A 20707-nucleotide genomic window follows, 5' to 3' on the forward strand; every position below is an offset into this window, starting at 1 on the left:
TTGCACTCACCATTCTGTGCATTAATGTGGTTTTCAATGGTCGTGTCTACTCACTTGGGCGCATTTCCTCGCATTACGTGTCCTTCACTCATTCGTCCAACGAATGTCTATTGGATGCCTACGATGCATTATAGGTGCCTGGGATTCAACAGGAAACAAAGTCCCTCCACTCACGGAGCTTACATTCTTACAGACAAAACACGATACACATGTGAGTATGACATGGCAGCGTGCAGCCACAGCACTGGGGGAAAAGCCGTGCACCGTGACGCTGAAGAAGCGGGAGAGCAAAGACTGAACCCTGAGTGACCTCGGCCAGCCCACCTGTAAAGTCAGAGTGGCAGAGCACACGCCCCTGCGGGACTGGTGGGGCCCACGTGAGAAATCAGATACAAAAAGGGCTTCGCAACAGCCCCGATGCACATGTGGTATTATTAGAATATGCCCAACCGCATGAGCGAACGGCGGGCCGTTTTCAATGTTTGCTAATACAAACAGCATTATGGCAAGCATCTTTGAACAAATCTCCCCTTTTCTTTCTTTTAATATTATTTCTTTAGTGTATTTTTTTCAAGAGCGTGAGAGCAGAGACAAATGACATTATAAGTGATGTTATACCTCTTCTCACTTGTTGGCAGATTTCTCTCCAGAAGACTAGGCCCAACTTACGTATCATATCAGGTACATATGAACACCTGTTTCTAGGGGTGATACTTAAAATATTAGCCCCAGTAGAGCATGGGCATGCAGCAATCAGAACAGACACCTGCTGTAAACACTGGTACTGCCACAGCCTTCCTGCCATTGGATTTTATGATTTCTCTTTTATGATTTGATTATTTTATGTGATTTTATGATTTTTATCTCTGGCCACTGGGAGATATCTTACAGTTGCTCTCAGATTCATTTGTTTCATTGCTAGAAAGTTGTTCAATTAACTAAATAAAGATGCTTTTATTTCCTCACGTGTCAATCATCCACATTGACAAAAACTCCCCTCATTGCAAGTAGTCAATCTTAAGTGTGCGGGATAGGAAATTTTTCTGAATTATATTTTCTACTTAATGTCTTTTCCCATTGTGTTGATTTCCTTTCTAGTGGGTCTGTTTTTCGGCTGTGAACATCTATGTTTTTTAATTTTTATAAATTGATCATGCCCATCTTCTCTCATTACAGCCTTTATTTCTTCAATACACAAAAACGTAGCTTCCCTCTAAACTGGAGACACTACAGCGTTTCCTGCTTGTTTTCAAGGAAGTTTTCATTTTTGTTACAACAGTTATGCATGGTCATTATGAAAAAATGTTAAATTTTCTTGTACACCAGGAAATTGTATGCCTACAAATGCCCCACCCAGAGATAACTGTTAGCAGTTTGGTTGTTTCCAGAGTTCTGTTGTTGTTGTTGTTATTGTTTTCAATCTCTGTGAGATCATATTCTATAGGTTACAACCTGTCTTTTTCTCTTAAGTCTAAATCATGAACATTTTTCTGCATAGATTTGTTTTCTTAAATATGTAAAATACTCCAGTGTATAAATGTTGCAGAGTTAACCCTACAAATGTTGCAGAATTACTGTTTCTAATTTCTCCCCATCATCTATAACATATGCAGTGAGTTATTACAGTTCTTTACTTTATCTTCTACATCATTAGACTGAGGACAGGGATTAGATATTTTCAATTTTACATCCTCTGCCCTTAGCCTGGTAGCAAATTCATAGTAAGTGCCAAATACATAAGTCAATAATAGCTAAGAATTATTGAGCAACTACTTTGCATCAGACCTTGTTCTAAATGTTTAACTTGTAATACTCTGATTTGTCTTCAGATCGTATAGATCTCTCACCTTTTACTAAATATTTTACTTTCATTGGCATATTTTTTTCCTCACCAAAAAAAACACATTTTACAGGTGAGTGAAACAAAGCACAGTCCTCCGTGTCAGTCACCGAGTGATGACTGCACGGTCACTGGCATGTTTAATTCCACACAACAGCACCACGAGGTAGGTAACATTCTACCCACTTTTCAGGACAACAAGGCCATGGGAAATGAAACAACTTGTCCAAGTCACATAGTCTAACCGAGACACAGCCAGGATGCAAACCCCATCCGTCCAACACCAGGATCCAAGCTCCTCCCACCCAGGTGCTGGAGAACCGGGGAGAGCTCATGGGTTAGAATTGGCTTCAAGGGGAGAAATCCTTCCAAGAGCAAAACATCTGCATTTCTCATGTTTTCCTTTTGGTTTAAATTTGAAACTGCTCTGACCGAAAGCTCCCCACATAGTGGGCACAGTAGAGTTGGTGAAGACACCCGTCTCTGGCCCCGATCCACTTGTGGGAGAGGAAAGAGCCGTGAAAAGACCCTCCCTCAGAGCCTTCAAAATGGGAGGGCAGGGACAGGCCCTTGAGCAGCCCCCATCACCAGCAGCACGATGTCCCCCCATCCACCACACCCCCACTGGACATTTGCCACCTTTGGGCATGGGGACAGGAGCTGACAGGGAGACAGACCCAAGGTTTAAGCCCTGATGCCAACTGATTCCAACCCCCAAGTTCTTCCCACTGTTAAAATGAAAAAGTGTGCCAGTGTCACTTGGCTTTAAAGTTTGAGTGTGAGTTTTTGAGGCAGCAGGGGGAAAGTATACGTGGCACTCCACAGCAGGAGAATAGCTTGGGCACAGTTGTGGAGACAGAAACAAGAGCGTTATGTTCAGGAGACAGAAAACAAACCTGAAGTCCAACAAAACAGCGGCAAGCACTAACCTCGCATCAGGAGACCTCAGTCTCGGGTCTTGAAACCTTCGTGGTCATCATGGGTCTTGCATGGGTCTTGGAGGTCACCCAATTCCACCCTCTGGCTCTATCGAAGACACGAGGTCTTTCCTCAGGCTGGAAAGAAAGAAAGCTAAAACCTAAGAGGTCAAATCTCTGTCACTAATGACCCCAAAACATTGGCTGTCAGAGCACAATGCTGGCCCTACCCAAACTGGCCAGCCCATCCCAGACCAAACCAGAGCAGTTGCAAGAGCAAAATACGCCCCCCAGCTCCCATGCTGGAGAGGACGAGGTTGGCACTACTGAGCCCCAGCCAGGTGCCAGGCACAGGCTGGGCAAGTCACCAAAACACTGGCAGCTTCTTCTCCAAGTTACAGGTGGGAAGACTGGGGCTCAGCCATCTGCTCAAGGTTAGAACCAAAGCCGTGTCATGGAACCAGGATTTTGATTCAGGTCTTTCTGATTCCAAAGTCTAAGCTTTAAAGTGCCCTTCTCAGGAATGCCAGTCATTCTCTCCAAGACCTACACACCCTCTCTGGGAGCTCCTGGGAGACAGTGCTCTCTCCCAAGCAAGCACATGTTGCAAGCGCATGCGTGAGGTTTCAGGCAAACAAGATCCTGTCCCTCCCCTGCCAAAAGCCCTCCAATGGCTCCCTACTGCCCTCAAGATAAAAACCCTTTACTGAGGCTGCATGATCTGGTCCTATCTATCCCACCTCACCCCAGCCTCTCTGCTCTCACACCATGCTGTCCTACCAAAGTGGACTTCATTTAGTTGCTTGAACTTACAATGCCCCCCGGGCATCCTGATCCCTTTGCAGGGCCTGTTTCTGCCCAGCCCTCAGCCCTCATCTAGCTGGGCCTTTCTCCAGGTGCTCCCCTGACACCTGAGCCCAGGCCAGCTGCCCCCACGGTGAGCCCCTGTTGCCCATCCTACCACCCTCATCACCACCCCTGGGCTTACCGCTCCCTGGTGCCAATTTAATATCTGTCTCCCCCGCAAATGAAGCTCTGGGGGGTAAAGATCCTCACTGACTGGTCCAGCCCTCTATCCCCAGCACCTAGCATGAACAGAGTGATACTAGTTTGGGGACAGCTCCAGAAAATAGTTGTTGAATGAATGAACAAAGAAAGGAATCTACCATTCATTCATCAGACGTCTCCATGCCTCCTCTAGGACTAGGACATAAAAAAGCAATCCCTAAGGTGTGTTCAGGGAGTGCACTGAGAAAGGAGCAGTAAAGTCCTACTGTAGCCAGGGGACTGGGGGAGACATTGACGTGGGCCAGTCACCACCTCCTCTCACCCAGGCTCCAGCCTCAGTGGCCATCACTGCTGGGCAGCTCAGTGTCTTGGCCTCCTACGCTCTGCCTGAGCCACAAACTTGGGATGGGGAGAGCTCAGAGCACTGTGGCCAAGAGCCAGTCACACAGTTCCCTGGGGATCTCTCTCACCTGACACACCAGGTGGCAGGGAAGATGGGGAAGAGGATGGTGTGTGTGCACGCACGCACGCGTGCATACCCAGTCTGGCCACGCTCATAACAACCCCAAAACGGACCCTCGTATCTGCACAGTCAGGGAACGAGGAGGGCTTGTGTCTTCCTCCTGCAGATGCCCAGTGACCCGAGCAGCTGGGCGGTGAACACACTGCAGAAACCAGGCAGCTGGCCTCCCTCCAGCCTGTACCCAAGGAGCTATCGCTCTGCTTCCTCAGGCTTCAGTCCTAGCAGGACGTGCTCTACTATCCCCTGGGGCTACCATCCCTGCCCTTGTTCCCCCTCCCCACCCCCCAGCCCTCCGGGAGCCTAGAAGGCTGAGCCCTCTGAGCTCCTCCCTCACTCTCACTCCTCTCACTCCCTCTGCACTCTGAGTTCTGGCTGAGGGTGTGGGTGACAGTGGTGAGGGTGCTGACTCTCCTGGCTCCCTCCCTGCCCAGACAGCTTGGCAGTGGCTGCAGGGGTCTTCCACCCGTGTGCCTGCCAGGCGTCCTTCCCCACAGCCCCAGTTCTGATGGTCGGGGTGGCAGCTCTCTCCCCTCGCCCCTTCCAGCCTGAAGGTGGTAACAGCTTCCCTCCCACTGTGCAAGTCCCAAGGTGCTTCCCCGCCCCTTGCAGGTTTCTCTTAACCCCACTTGCACCTTATAAATCGTCCCTTCCAACCTCCCTTCACTCACCCCTTTGCAGGGTGCCACCTTGTTTTTCTCAGATAGATTCTAAGAGGTCCCAAGTCCCTGCCCTTCAAAAAGCTGGAAAGAATATTAACAGCCTCTCCAACCCGGCCTCCCACACACTCCAGAATCCTCTGTAGGAGGATAAACTCCCCTTCCATGGAGGACAGGACAGCAAGGGGAGTGGAGAAAGTGCCCACCAGAGACCAAGCGCTGGGCCCTCCAAGGGCCCTGGTTCCATCATCCCATGCGCCTTCTCCCTGGAATCTATCGCCCTGGTAGGGGCGGCATTCCAGCTCACCCTGGGGAGGGCCAACTGCAATGAGAATCAACTGACACCACCACACTCCCCTTTAACTCCCTCACCTCACCCAGATGCTCCCCTCTAGGTCCAGGCGAGCAAGCTGGTCCTCGGCGTCCCTTTAAAACAGGTTGTACCTGTTCACACACACATTGACACGCAGATACGCATACACATGTACATGCGCACACACAAAGGCTTAACCAACGTTTATTTTAAAAACACATGAAGTCCTCCCTTCAACCCCAAGCCTCAACGAGGCCAATGGCCCTTTGAGCCACCGTCTCTAAAGAGAGCGTATGGCCCACTGTGCCGCCCCTCTGGGAGAGATGGAAGGAGGGAGCAGAGCCAGCATTTCAAAGAATCTTAAAATGGATCAACAGAAAAGCCCCGTGAGATCCCTTCACCCAGTGCTACCCAGCAAGCGCTCCAGAAAACATGATTCACTGAGACGCTCTGTCAAAAATGAAATCCCACAGTCCAGGGAGTTTGGGGAACACAGCGCACCATGTCATCCTCTCTCCGAGTCACAACCATGCCGGCGCATCCAGGTCTCTGAGAGGTACCTGCTAGAGGCTGGTTGACCAGCATTTCGCCAGAGAGATGGTAGATGGGTAACAGATGATACATAGGTGAGATTCAGATGATAGAGACAGATGCTGCGGATAGGTCATACTGACAGACTTAGTAGTCTAACTCCACGGAACACACTTTCTGTAACACTGCACCAACCACTTTCATTTTATAAATGAAGAAACAGGGACTCAGAGAGGGGTTTGCTCAAGGTCACATAGATGGTAAAAGGCAAAACTGGGACTAGAATTAATGCCTAGGTCTAGAATCTTTTCAAAAGGCCATGGTCCCTTTTTTTCTTTTTTTTGAGACAGAGTCTCGCTTTTGTTGCCTGGGCTCAGCCTCCCGAGTAGCTGGGACTACAGGCATGCGCCACCATGCCCGGCTAATATTTTTTTCTATATATTTTTTGTTGTCTGATTAATTTCTTTCTATTTTTAGTAGAGACGGGGTCTCGCTCTTGCTCAGGCTGGTTTCGAACTCCTGAGCTCAAACAATCCACCCGCCTTGGCCTCCCAGAGAGCTAGGATTACAGGCGTGAGCCACCGCGCCCGGCCTCATGGTCCCTTTTTCGTATGTCACTCTAAATCCCAGGATTTCTGGTAGTCAAAGAGATCAGCGCTATTTCCAAACAAACACAAGTGCCTGTCAGTGCACTCAGTGACCTCCCCTGGCTTCCCCTCAGGCACGCCCTCTGCTGAGGAAGGTGCCCTCTCCCACACCCCAGACTCCCAGGCGCACTTTCAGGGGTGGCAGGACCCGGGGCAAAAGATGAGGGCTGGCCTGACTTGGGACCGTGGCTCTGGAAAGAGCAGGAGCCTGGGTACTTGGATCCTGCTGAGTCAGGGAGGTAGCTTCCTAAAAGGTGCCCCAAATGGGGCCAAGATCTTTCCATGCCATCCCCAAGGATCAGACTGGAGAAATGAAAGCTGAAGTCTGACCTGTGCCCAGGTGCCACTGCCCAGGCCTGGCACTGGTCCCACAGGGCTCAGCTGTTGGAACCAGAGTTGCCTTCTCTGCCCCACCCCCTCAGCCAAAGCCTGGGCATCCCAATTCCCACATCCTGCCCCTGAGCTCCCGGCCACGGCCAGCCCTCCCTCACTGCACACTCACAGTACAGATACCCGTCCCCCACAGTGGGCCCCCGGCACCCACTCCCACACCGCACTCTCGCTGTGTATGGCTAGTTAGTGCTTTACACGGGCACACCTGTCTCCCCATTCAGCTCCAAAGCTTCCAGAGGGCGGGGACAGGCCCTAATCTCTGCTAACTCCCACAGGGACGAGTGGTGGGCTTTGCCCAGTACATGCAGGAAAGGAAGAGGATCACCTCACAGTGCCTGGCATGGGGCTTGTCACACAGCAGGCCCAGAGGGGTCCTCTGGGGTTTATTAGCAACTCACCACATCCAACAGCAACGCAGAATTCACGTTGGGTGTATAAGGCATCAGGCCAAAGGTCGTGGGGAGGAGTGGGCTCAAGGGACCCTGGCATGCTACACAACCAGCCAGCCCTTCTGGTCTCAGGTAACCTCATCAGTACAAAGTGGGAGTTGAGGGTCACTCCTGGCCCTGAAACTGATTGAATTATAGAATCGTAGACAGGGAAAGCCTAAGCCACGTTTTCCTCACTCTCTCCTGCAGCCCTTTAGCACAGAAGAAACGGAACGAAGCCTGGGGAAGGAAGAGGTTGTGCTTATACCCAGGCTCCAGCGAGGGCACGACCCTGTCCCCAGCCCAGCATATTTGTAGGAGTGAAATCTGGCTAGACACCCTTCAGACACGAAAGCCAATGGATTTGATACCCCAACCAAAGTTACATAAAATAGGAGATTCAGCCACAAAGATAGACCCTGTTGGCTCAGATCATCAGGACCAGATGCTACAGACAGGAAGCTGTGGGGTTATGGTTTCACCTCCTGCTCTTCAGGCTGAGATCCCTGCAGGAGCCATTTCTGCTCCTCACTTCCCCTCCCCACCTCACACCTCTGCAGACTGTTGCTTGAGCCCTTTGCAACAAACCCGAATTCCTACTGTGAACTCAGAAACCCAGCACCGTGCAGGGGCCCAAGCCCTCTCTCCCCCACTATCCCCAGGCTCCATCCCTGAGGCTTCTCCGAAGCTGTGTGGAGGGCAGGGAGACATGACACCAGACGCCCCTCCCGCTGGCACCATGGCCCATGCTTCCCTCTTTCCCAGGCAGCAGGCCTCTAGGGGTGGAGGCAAGGCAAACACTTCCCCGCAGACAGGGCAGAACAGAGAGTGTCAACAGCGTGCAGTGTTTGTATCAGCCCCTGTGGCTGGGACATGGCCGGGCCTGGGGGCCTGCCAGGCTGGCCTATTGTCTGGCACTGTTTGCCTTTGGGGCGATGGGTGTCCTGGAGTGGGGAGGGAGATGAGAGGCTGGGGTGGGGGTGGGGAGCAGGCCACAGCGCCAGACCAGGAAGCCAGCCTTGGCGCCAAGGCCAGGAGGCTGGTCTGTGAAGCCTTGAGCAAGGGTCACCAGAACTAAGCGCCTGCCCACCCTCCTGTCAGCAGGCTCAGAGGACCCAGATGATGGCGGGAATTCCTCACCCCATCAGAACCACTGTCTTCTCTCTCCCGGGCCCCTCCATGCCCAGGTCCCTTCTCAGGGCTCTCCACCCTCCCACCTTCACATACACACACACCCCCGCACCACATCAAAGGAGTTAGGAAGATGAGGAGATACAGCATGTGCTGCCCGAGGGTGCAGAGGACCTACTTCCAGGGGACACGCAGAGCTGGTCTGCACACACCTGCACATACAGGTGCTGGGCTCATGCAATCTGGCCTTCCCCAAAACCACAACCTGACTCTTGTGTCTGCCCCTCAAACCCCACTCCTCCACACATACTCAGTGCTGTATCTGACTGTACGCATAGAACTACCACACACCTGCTCAGCTGTTCCAGAACACTGGCCCCCAGAGCTGCGAGATCCTGAACAAGCCAGTTCCTCTTGGACCCATCTCCTCTTCCATCAGATGAGGGGTTGGATTCCTGGATCTCCAGGGGCCCTTCCAAGTGCCCTAACCATAGTATGAGGACCTTACACACCCTCCTGGACAACAGCGCAGGCTTTGATATTACAGCAGTGAAGCAAGAAGGATGTGTGGCCTTGGCCACAGACAATTTGAGCCACCAGCTATTGCGTGGTTCTATTGAGGTGTCTATACCACACTTTGTGGATATATCACAGCATGAGGTATATACATGTATATTATCAGACCTTGAGGTGTGATACACAATTTGGAGAATTTCCTGCACTTTGGGGTAGACACACACTTTGAGGTGTGTACATATACGTTAGGGCATATAGACACTGGGGCACGTACACACTTTGCACACATCTGCGTGCTTGGGACGCACCCCTCACCTCATATACCTAGCACACTTTGTGTAGACGCCACTGCTCAGAGCGTTCTGAGAAGTGTTAATGTTGTTTCTGGAAAGGTTCTGGAGTTAAGAGTACAGACCCTGGGACCACATAAAGCTGGATACAGTGCATTTCCACCCCTGTTGTCAACCTTGAGCAAATCACCTGCCCTCTGAGACTCAGTTTCTTTACCTGCAAAATGAGGATAACAATAGAACTTACCTCACAGGGTTTCTGGGGATGATTAAATGAGACAATGCCTACAACAGATTCACCACAGCCTCTAGTACCTAAGAAACACTTAGTAAATGACAGCTTTGTTATTGACTGCACGTTTAAAAGTGAATATTTTGTAATGTATGTGTAATTTTTATTTTTAAAAAAATACATAAAATCAGATGTTCCCAGAGTCTTAAAGCTTTTGAAAACTCACATAACAGACAGGAGGACCATTTAATTCATATTTATTTCACATTTGATCTGTAAACTTTTTTATTTAAAAAAAAATCCACTGTCATTAGCAACATGTGCTGACATTAGTTTTTCCTTAGTGAAATAAGAGGCTTGAATTGTCTCTGTCTAAAACACGTAGAAACGCAGATGTAAACACAAGGTCTTCACCTCCTCCCCTGACTCTGGCAGTCCATCAACAACACGATCTCCACCAGAAGAGCAGGGAAGCGGGAAAGAGGGAAAGACAACGCTTTGATACCTAAGAGCTCTGGGGGCAGGAACCGTACAGTTTGGCAGGCTCATTTGTCTTTCCACACTGTTTACCTTGGGCAAGTTGTATCAGGTTTGCTTCTTCCACATAATTTCCACTCCTCTGTGTCTAAAAACAGCAGCTAAATGATTTCCCCATAGTCAGCACTCTCGGGGAGGAAGGGGCGCACATATATACACAACAGAAAATACATATTCTTCTTCAAGCAGTGGCCCTGGAGGGAGAGACGGGGCACCGGAAAGAGACGGTTTCGAGGGAGTTACTGGGGCGACCGGTGCATCAGAGGATAATGGCTTTATACACAGGGCTGATGCATCTTGATCCATCGTTACAATATTTACATAGGAAAAGGCAATTATGCTGTTAGGCACAGGAAAAAAAATGGACAGAAATCTTTTCCCTGTCAGAAAATCTCAAAGCAAGTCACCAGTTGCCGGTGAAAAGGACACAGAGGGACATAACACCAGAAGAGGGCTTGCATTGCAAAGGGGCTTGGCCTGAACCAGATGCAGTGTCTGCCTGGAGTGCGTATCTCAGAAGGCCGGGATTCCAACATCAAAACCAGGGCCAACCGACATGGGGGACTCCCGGGTGTGCTATCAAAAATAGTGTATATTTACAGTGGGGGGTTGGGGAGGGTGGGCAGGGCCGCCCGAAGCAGTTTTTTGTTTTTTAAGAGTGTGAGGGTGACACGGGGAGTTAGCCAGAGCAGGTAACTCCCATTCATTAACCCTTTGGAAGGCATGCCCTCTGTAGTCCAGGGCTTGCTCTCAAAAGCTGTGAGGACTGGACCAGGAGAGAGGGTGAAAACACCTTTAGGAAACAATACTGATTAGGGACGGCCCACCAAGAAGCTAGCTCCGGGTCTGGAGCGGCCATGGCAACAATTGGTTCCAGCCAGAACTTTTCCCTTGCAGGACCAGCGGAGGCACGCAGGAGGCCACAGAGCAACCCCCCAGTCAGGAAACGCGGAGCAGGCAGGCCCTGGGTTTCTGAGTGCCAGGCTGGCGTAGAGGCGCCCCTCCCGGATGCCGCTTGTCCGTGGTCGGCGAGAGTCTACGCGGGCACGAGCGGAGACCTCACACGATCCGCTTCCTGTCCCCGCGGCAGAGGATCTTCTTGAAGGCGCGGCGGAAGTCGTGGTTGAAGATGGTGTAGATGACCGGGTTCAGCGAGCTGTTGCAGTAGCCGAACCAGAAGAAGAACTTGAAGAGCGTGCGCGGCACCGAGCAGCCGACGGCCGTGAGCGTGTAGGTGAAGAAGAAGGGGAACCAGCACACCACGAACACGCCGATGACCACGGCCAGCACGAACGTGAAGCGCTTCTCGCGGTTCTGCCGCCCGCGCCAGCGCGACGCCTTGGCGCCCCCGCCTCGCTCTTCCCCCGGCCCCGCCGCCGGCGCCCCGGCCCCTGTCGGCCCCGGCCCGCGCCGCGGCAGGCTGCCCCCGGGTTTCACCTGGCTCGCCCGGGCCTTGCCCTGGGCCCGGGGGCCGCGCTCGGGTCTGCGGGGCCCCGGGGGCCGCTCGGCGTGCTCGGACGACGAGCTCTCCTCCAGGTCCAGCGCGTCGGCCTCGCGCGGCCCGGCCGGCGCCGGCTCCCCAGGGGCGCCGTTGAGCTGGGTGGGCAGCGGCTCCGCCTCCGCGCCTGCGAGGCCCGCGCCGCGGCCCGGGCTCAGGCCGTTGGGCCTGCGCTCAGTGCCCCCGGGGGGCGCGGTGGCGGCGTCCGGACCCCGGCGGCTGGGCGGCACGCGGGTGCGGCGCTTGGCGATCTGGTAGATGCGCACGTAGACCAGGATCATGATGAGGCAGGGCGCAAAGAAGGAGCCGATGCACGACGAGATGACGTACCACTTCTGGTCGTTGATCTCGCAGCGTGGCTCGGCCGGCGGCTGGCCGCCGCTGCTGCCCTTCTTCTCGATGGAGATGAGCGGCGGGAAGGAGATGACGGCCGAGATGACCCACACGGTGACGATGATGGCCTTGATGCGGCGCGGCGTGCGTTTCAGGTTGTACTCGATGGCCTGCGTGATGGACCAGTAGCGGTCCAGGCTGATGGCGCACAGGTGCACGATGGACGACGTGCAGAAGAGCACGTCGAGCGCCAGGTAGATCTCGCACCACGCCTTGCCAAAGTACCAGTAGCCCATGACCTCGTTGGCCAGCGAGAAAGGGATGACGAGCGTGGCCACCAGAATGTCGGCCGAAGCCAAAGACACCAGGAAAAGGTTTTGGGGCGCCTTGAGCGCGCGGCTAGTGAACACGGCGATAATGACTAGCACGTTGCCGAACACAGTGAGCAGCATGAGCAGGCCAACCAAGCACACCAGCGTCAGCGTCACCTGCAGGGAGTAAGGGGTGGGCCGGGCGCCGCCCCCGGGCGCCTCGGTCCCGTTCCAGCTTGCATTGCCCGCGTCCGGCTGCAGGGAGCCCATGGGCTCAAAGCTGCCCTCGGCCAGCGGCTGCTCCTGGCGGAACATGAACACGGACGCCCGCTCGCCCGGGCCTGCTGCCAGCTGCCTTCCGGCCCGGCGCCCGTGGGTCCTCCTCTTCCTCCGGCGCCCCGCTCGCCCTGCCGCGGCTCACATAGGGAGGGGGCCGCAGGGAGGCCGGACCCACGCTGGGGGACCGCTAGCGGCCCATGGGCCCGGCTCCAGCGAACGGCGCCGGGCCTGCGCTTCGGACGCTCCCGGTGGGCGCCTTCCCGCTGCAAGCTCCTAAGCACAGCCAAGTTTTATTTCTAAGCGGCGGGAGAGAGTAGGGAGAGCCGATGGATAAAGAGCGATTTATTCTTCAAGAAAGGAGAACAGAAATTATCGGTGGCCTGATAACTTGGAAGGGTGACAGGAAATTAAACATATATATGACTCTTGAGCCTGAGCGAAAACAAGAAGTCTTACCGTGTGCGGGGCCCGCCCCTACCCCGGGAGGCAGCCGAGGGTGCGGTGCGGGCTCGGGGTCCTACAATCTGTCTCCTTATATCCCCGAAGCGATTACTGACTCTCTCCTTTTCCCCGGACGCTGCGGTGCGGCGCGGGCCGGGGGGCCCGGGGCCAGGGCGCCGACTCTGCCGCCTCTCGGAGCGCCGTGGGACTTCCAAAGTTGCGCGCCCTGCTGGGGCTGGGGCGCAGCGCGCGGAGCTCGGGGGCGGCGGCAGCGGCGGGTTAAGGGGTGTGGGGGCAGCATGAAGGCGCCCCGTCCTCAGGCGGGCCGGGGCAGGTGAGCGATCGGCCCTCCAGGAGCCGCGGCCGAGGCAGGGGGTCTCTTGGGCGTTGGCCCAGTGGGCGCCGAGCGCGGCCGGACAGGCGGGGGTCCGAAGACAGCGTGAGTTGGGGCAGGAGCGCAGGGCTTGGGATACGAAGGCGCTGAAGTGGTGGGGCGGCGGCGCGCCGGCTGCTGCTGCTCCGCTGCGCTCACGGTGGACTCGTTTTATAGCCCCAGGATCAAGCCGGCGTTGCCGAGCAGCCGGCGTCAGCCCCCACGTGGGAAGCCGACCCTCCCCCGCCCCTCGCACCACCCCTCTGCCAGTCTAGCGCCCGCGCCCAGCGCCGGACCCCAGGGAACGTTGCCCTCCCGGCTGGACAGGCGCTTTGGAAAGGCAGGTACCTTGAGCGAGGGGCTTAAAGAGAGAGCCGGGGGAGTGGGGAGTTGCCCCTGCTGGGAGCTGGCCGTGAAGCTCCGGACCCGCCCAACAGAAAGCAGCGGGCGCCCGTGAGTGCCCCTATCGAACTGGGTCCTGGGAGGAAAGGGTGGCGGGGAACCCTAACTGGGAGAAGCAGCCTCCGGTACGGGTCGCATCCGGAGCAGCTCAGCCCCGGGACCCGCCGCCTCCGTCCGCAGGTGCTCCTGGAGGCGGGGGCGAGAGGGGTCTGAAGAGGGAGGAAGGCGTGGGTACGAATCGAACGCCTGGGGCGGAATAGGCAGCACCCACGGGGGAGTGGGACAGGCCAGAGTTCAGACCTCAGCTTGGGGAAGAAGCGGCCACATGTCCTCCCAGCCCCAGAGCTGTCCGCGAGACGCGCGCGTCCCGGGGTCTGGACCGCGCCCCCTTAGACCGCGGTGGGGAGGGGTCCCCGAGGCAGAGGCCGCGCGCCTCCGCAGAGCGAGTGCGCACTGACACCTGCTGGCCGCTGGTCGTCACGGCTGGGAAGCGACCTGGCGCCTCTTTCTTGTTTCTTCGGTCCTCTGCCTACAGCGCCTTCTCCTGTCTCAGGACAAGTTTGGGTCTAAGCTCAGGAAAAAAGAACCCAGATTTTAAATTTCACTTTGTCATGTTGCAGAAATCTTCCTACAGCAGATACTCTTGTATGTCTACCCTTTGCGGGTGGGGGAATTTGTCTAATGTCACATCAGGAAGGGCTCAGCAGGGACTGCAGCCCAAGACTGGCCTCCCACCCTGGACCTGCACAGCCCACCCTTCCTGCAGATCCGAGAGAGGCCTGGATCCTGCCTCTCTGTCGCCCAGCTCTGGCCTGCCGGGAACCATTATGTCTTTGTAGAGACGCTAAAGTTAAGCTCACTCCCCAGCCACCCCCATTCAGATGCACACACACCATCTTTCAGTAAGGGGAGGGTGCTGGCCAAGAAAGAGATAATATTTTCCATGTTCTCTCTAGTAAGAACAGCATGGGGGTGGGGTGCATGTCAAATTTTTCCGTGTGTGCTAGATGTCCTATGATAGATATTAACAGTCACTAGAGTACCAGCTTGTGCTATGCTGTCTCCACTTTTCATATGAGCAGCAAGCCATATAAGGATAAAGTTCAGGAGGATAGGAAATGTCAGAGGATAGAGAGTAGACCTAAAGAAAAGTTGTCATATTTAAGGAACCACTCAACCAAAGTACCTTACGTCTGTCACCTAAGCTGGAATTCCAAGGATTGAACAGTGCAGCCAAGTGCATTCTCAGGTCTGGCTGGGAGCCGGGAACTAAATTAAGGGCCTTGAGCATCACTTTCGATTCCAGCCAATGTCTACAGCCCCCAGCAGCAATACAACTATTGATGTTGCTGCTCTTTTGTAGATAGTCTTGAAGTCTGTTCTTTCCAAGGTATTGCACACATGTCTCATTTGACTTCAGTACTTTTATCTCCTAGTCTTTGCCCCACTGGGATGACCTCCCTTTCCAGGCTTAGTTCTGAGGAGCCTCTCTAATCCCCCTTTCTGAAGAATCTAAAGAAAGCTGAGAAGACAGAATCTCCTCCCTGTTAGTGGATCATTTCCCACCTTCTACACAAGTCTCTGCTCTGAGTCTCTTGGTAGGGGGCAGGGATGTTGCCAGAAGGCTCAGTTGGAAATGTGGCTACACTCATTTTCGTACAGCAACCAGGAGCCCCAGAACTCAAGTATGAATGCTAAGAGAGAAAAAATCAAAGTCCATGGCAATCTGGGATTTGTCGTGTTGCTCACAGAACTTGGAGACTGAGTCTTGGGGGACCCTCACTTGCCAGCTCCACATCAGCTTCTAACATATTGCTCACTTCCTAATTTCAGAAGCAAAAGGTGAAATAAAAACAAAGTCTACAGTGCTTTCCTTTCTTGAAATTTCTGCTGCTAGCCTGTGTTTGACACCTCTTGTCACATTTTCTAAAGGCTTCCCAAACAGCCAGCTGGTTTAATTTCCGGATGTAGAGTCTTTTCTCCTAAAATGGAAACAAGTCTTTCAAGGAGTGAGAGACCCTGAGGCCAATACACAACAATTAAATAATAATAATAACTGCTGCCTCTTATTAAATACCATGAAATGTACATCACACGCAAAGCTATATACAGAGCCCCTTTATATACAGCGTTCTTCCTCCTGTCACCTCCTTATCACCAAGTGTTCTGCCTCCTTAGTTTGCCACACATGGTATCTGAGCTTTGAAAAGCTGCATGAACACCATTAATTTTTGCGAGCAGATTTCATGCCGTGCTAGCTGAGTGAGACAGTGCTGAGCAGAGCGACATCCATGAAGACAATAATTCTCAACCAGGCCTGTATATCAGCATTGCCTGGGAAGATAAAACATACTTAGCTGTGCCCTGCCAGGGAAATTATGATTCATCAAGTCCAAGGTGGGATGCACTGTGTGCATTTGAACAGAGCTCTTTGGGAGATGCTGATGTGCACACTCCGCAGAAGACTCGCCAACCAAAGCAGTAAATCTCAGTGGTGGGCAGGAAAGATAAGCAAATGCCCTAGTAGAGGCAGGGGGCAGGGTCCAAATTACCTGGGGACTTTGATGAAGCCAATCTGAGCTAGAAAGGATGGGGCTCAGATTGAGAATCACTGCCCCGGGCCAGTGAGACTGCTAGGACAGTGCCATACCCCTCCAGGGAGCTGGGGCAGAGCCAACAGTGGAGAGCCACCATAAATGTGGAGCTTGGCTTTGATGGCCTGAGGAAGAGTCACCTCTATGAACACAAATGGGAGTCCATTGTTACTTCTATTATTAATAAAAATAAATACTATTGAGGCCGAGGCGGGCGGATTGTTTGAGCTCAGGAGTTCGAAACCAGCCTGAGCAAGAGCAAGACCCCGTCTCTACTAAAAATAGAAAGAAATTAACTGAACAACTAAAAATATACAGAAAAAATTAGCCGGGCATGGTGGCGCATGCCTGTAGTCCCAGCTACTCGGGAGGCTGAGGCAGAAGGATCGCTTGAGCCCAGGAGTTTGAGGTTGCTGTGAGCTAGGCTGATGCCACGGCACTCACTGTAGCCAGGCAAAAAGAGTGAGACTCTGTCTCAAAAAATAAATAAATAAATAAATACTATTTATTAGCACTGATCACATACCAGGCACAATGACAAGCAGTTTATATACTATATGTTATTTTATATGATTTTCTAAATAATCCTATAATGTAGGTATTATTATCTGCCTTTATAAATGGGGAAAGCAAGGCAAAAAGCTAAGTACGCTGCCCAGCTAATCAGTGATAGAGTCAGATCCAGACCCCATGCTTCCTGATTGTAAGCCTGGTGAGCTTTCTCTCTCCCTTTCTGTGAATCTCTGCCATCTAGCACACTGCCAAAGGGGAACACGCAAGAGGTTCATCGGAAATGAGAGGCGTTGACAAGTTGACAAATCCCCCCTCTCTCACTGTCCTCTCAGTCCATGCATGGCTACTAGAACAGGGCAGTTGAGGGTCGGGTGTATTCCTTCCTTCCACATCTGACACATCAAGCACACTCTACACAAGACAACATTTCCCAACAACCAGTCTGATGGAGAGCAAGCACTACACTAATGGTTAGGCAGCCCCTGAATCGCTGGCTTCCTCTTGGTGGAAGCAACCTCTCCCTCTCATGGGTGCCATACATATTTTACCATAGCATGGATGAACTTTTATCGGTCTGGCTTACCTATTCATTTGTACGATCGTCTAGCAAGGGCAAAGAACTGTCCTTTTCATCTCCATATTCCCAGAGCACATCTAAAATGGGCTTTTAAGAAACCATATTTCTGGAACCTACCTCTTGAAGATTCTGATTCAATAGGATGAAGGTGAGGCTTGGCACTCTCATTTTTAACAAATACTCGAGTAATTCAATAAATACCAAAATATAAGACACACTAGCATGGATATTTGACAAATGTTTGTGTGATGGATGAATGAGTGAATAAATATGGATTATACTTACAATGATACTACCAAAGAGGTAAGAGGCCCAGAAGTCAGTGGCTAAAATGGCTAGCATTTCATTGCAAAATCAGGATTTAGTTGAGGTATCTTAAGTAGTTCAGGGTTACAGGTATAGGTTTCTCTCTTTCTCTTTCTCTCTCTCTCTCCCTTCCCCCACCCACCCCCCAAAAAGAACATGTAAGTAGAGAAAGATTTTCTGTTTATAACAATCAGCTAGGCAATTTATCAATAAATGAAAGCTTCTCAAGCTAAATAATCTGTTTTTCCTGAAATTAAAGTGTCCGGCAACAACAAATTTTACCTTGACATCTCTGTCCTACTGTGATGGCAACTTCATCTAACCGGAGGCAGGTAGTTGGGTGAAGTAAGTATTAATTGCTTGCTTTTTTTCTTTTTTGAAGACTCACCTAAGAAAAAAACAACATGACCCATTAGCCTGGACTCCTGGGCTGTAACAAAACCTTCACAAATAGAAGTATGTCCCCCTCCCACAGACACAGACTGTACTTAAACACACACTCACCAATCTGAACATGAGGAGCAGGTGGAGAACACAATGTTCCCACTACTGCCATGCCACGCACGCAGCTGGAACCAAATGCTGCAGGAAGATACAAACATCTGTCAACTCACTATTGCCGACAAGGGGGAAGGGTGGAGTCACTAGGAGAAAATCTGTTGCTTCCTCTGAACTATTATTTAATTCCTCCACCTCGTGGTACCTGTGCTGGAGCCTTTGGCATCCCACTGTTAGTGAAGCCAAAAGCAAAACATCAAGTCCAGGAGGGAGGAGCTGCTTGATTCACCGCCTGCCATGTTCCTCACCACTAACTGCCGGATCAGCCTTGCTGTACTCACAAAAACAAGTAACAAATCGCGCCACCGCCTTCATCTCATTCTAAAAATGCCATCCCATCCTGCCCCCACCTGGAAAATTAAGCCAGGTGTTTTCTTAATCTCTGCAGGGTCCTCCGGCCAAAACCAAAAAGACAGCAGTTGGTGCCAGGATCAACTCTACTTGCAGATGCCAAGGAAGGCTGGGCTCCCACCTGGCCCTTTACTGCTGCCTGACCCTGCAGGGCATGTTTGTGTTTCCACTAAAATTTGACTTTTGAGAGCTTATGGGCACATGCAGAGCTTAACATCACTTACCACTGTCTTCCAGGTCAGTCCTCACAAATAAGTGACCTTTCACACCACATCCAGGTGAATTCTCTGACCTGCTTTGTCCAGAAGCATGAGGAAAAGCACACCTTGAATCAGTTGTGGTGATCAATGGTTATTTGTTCTCAGGTGTAACAGGTGAACTAGAGCCAATGGCCTTGGGTATAAAAGAGCTATTTGTCATCAGCATTGATAACTCTTAAGCTAACATTCCATAAATCTAATTAGGATAATGAATCACACTTCACATTTGCTCAAAGAAACTATGGAGACACCGTGCCTGAAACACACATACACTATTTAAGAGGTGGTGTGGTTATCACTGCTACCTGGAAATGATCTCTTTTTTCCATTTTCCCTAATTAATGACACCACACACATACTCTTCCTTCCTAGAGGGACTCCCGCCTGACAGGTCGTGGGAGGTATTGCAGAGAAGTCATTAAGAATTTGGGCTTTGGAATAAGATAAACTGGGTTCTGATCCTGCTTCTACCATTTAATAACTATATTTACTATATTTACTTCTCTATACTTCAGTTTCCTCATATAGAAAATAGGGAAAATTGTTTTACACACATCCTCAAATGAAGATTAAATGTGTGAATGCATGGAAAGTACATAACACAGTGTTGGGTTTAATAGGTGCTCAGTATACATTAGGTACATGTGTTTATTTGGCAATGCTTTCTCCTTTATTCACCTGAATCTTCCCCAGACAGATGCAATCAGATCCTAAGATCTGCCCATCTTAAAGGTGGTTAGTTAACAAATTAGCATGAAAAATAAGAATGAAAAACAAAATGAAAGTGGGAAATTTGACTTTAATAGGTTTTTACAAGTATTTATTACATTCATCTGTGAGAGACAAGGGGGGGGGGGGTTAGAAAATAATGGTTTTGAACTGTTGGTAATATATAAGGAAGATACATTCGCAGTTGCTTACATTATTAGCCACCAAAAAAGAGGCACAAACACCAACAAAGTTCAGAGAACCAAGGAAGTTGGACCTAATGGGAAAGCCTCCCAAGAGGGTCAAGTGCTAAAATTTGTTGCAGATGAAAACTGGAAATTGCCTTCTTGGCAGGCAACTGAGAAGCAGGATTCATGCCTGTCTGTTGATGTTGAGTCAGAGGTAGACCCAGACTGGAGGTGTAGAAAGGGTGGAAGGGAGTCAGAATGTCGAAGCTGATGGAACCTTAAATTAAATAGGATAAACAGGCAGATGCTGTTTCAGGGTGCTTGCTTTTGCAATTTGAGCCAACTCAAACTGGCTAAAATAGAACAGAAAAATGGACTCATTCACGTAAATGAAATTTACTTCAAGCCAGGGGCACAGTTGGCTTTGGGCAAGGTTGATGTAGTGGCTCAATATTGCCACTAAGAAGGTGATATCTCTCTCCCCTTCCTCTCTCTCCCTCTCCTCTCCCTCTCCCTCTCTCTCCTCTCCCTCTCTCCCCTCCCCCAACCCCAACCTATTGAAGAAAAAGAGGATTAAGCAAATACACAGAGAGTAAGAGATACAAGGAACCATGTCATCCTCCCGGATAAAAATATATGGGGAAAGAAGCTGCCTTGGTTTCTCCCAGCACTCCGATTTCCAGATTTTGTTGTTATGAAGCTGAGATGCACCCCTTGTCTCTTATTCTTGGGCTCCATGAGATTCCAAGCCACACAACTACTTCCCTCTTTTAGTAGTTACTAAAAGTTACTTTTTACTTCCTTCAAGGTCTTTGAGTTGGTTTCTATTCTGCAGCAACCAGAATACTTGATCAGAATGAATCCTAGAGCTTTAATTTCACAAAAATAACTATTTAGCATCTTCAATGAAACATTCAATGCCAGACATTGATAATATAATCATCCACAAGACATAATTTCCAAGATTGTACACTGTGAAGTCTTTGAGAGGAATCTTTTCTATTAACTTTACAGATATTCTAAAGATTTAAATAAAACAACTGAGTTTTTTAA

At 51.2% G+C, this 20707-nt stretch overlaps 1 protein-coding gene across 1 annotated transcript; it reads right to left on the bottom strand.

Annotated features, from left to right (window-relative positions):
• Nucleotides 1–9571: 9571 nt before the first annotated feature.
• ADRA2A (adrenoceptor alpha 2A) lies at nucleotides 9572–13340 on the bottom strand. The gene has a single exon (XM_012663886.1). The coding sequence runs from the start codon at nucleotides 12417–12419 to the stop codon at nucleotides 11022–11024; it is 1398 nt and encodes a 465-aa protein (XP_012519340.1). The 5' UTR covers nucleotides 12420–13340; the 3' UTR covers nucleotides 9572–11021.
• Nucleotides 13341–20707: the final 7367 nt, after the last annotated feature.

This window comes from Propithecus coquereli, unplaced genomic scaffold (genome assembly GCF_000956105.1).
Source record: "Propithecus coquereli isolate 6110/MARCELLA unplaced genomic scaffold, Pcoq_1.0 Scaffold84, whole genome shotgun sequence".
NCBI lineage: Eukaryota > Metazoa > Chordata > Mammalia > Primates > Indriidae > Propithecus > Propithecus coquereli.

Bases quoted from the DNA above. Each gene is read 5' to 3' on its own strand.
- ADRA2A (XM_012663886.1), bottom strand. From the start codon at position 12,419: ATGTTCCGCCAGGAGCAGCCGCTGGCCGAGGGCAGCTTTGAGCCCATG.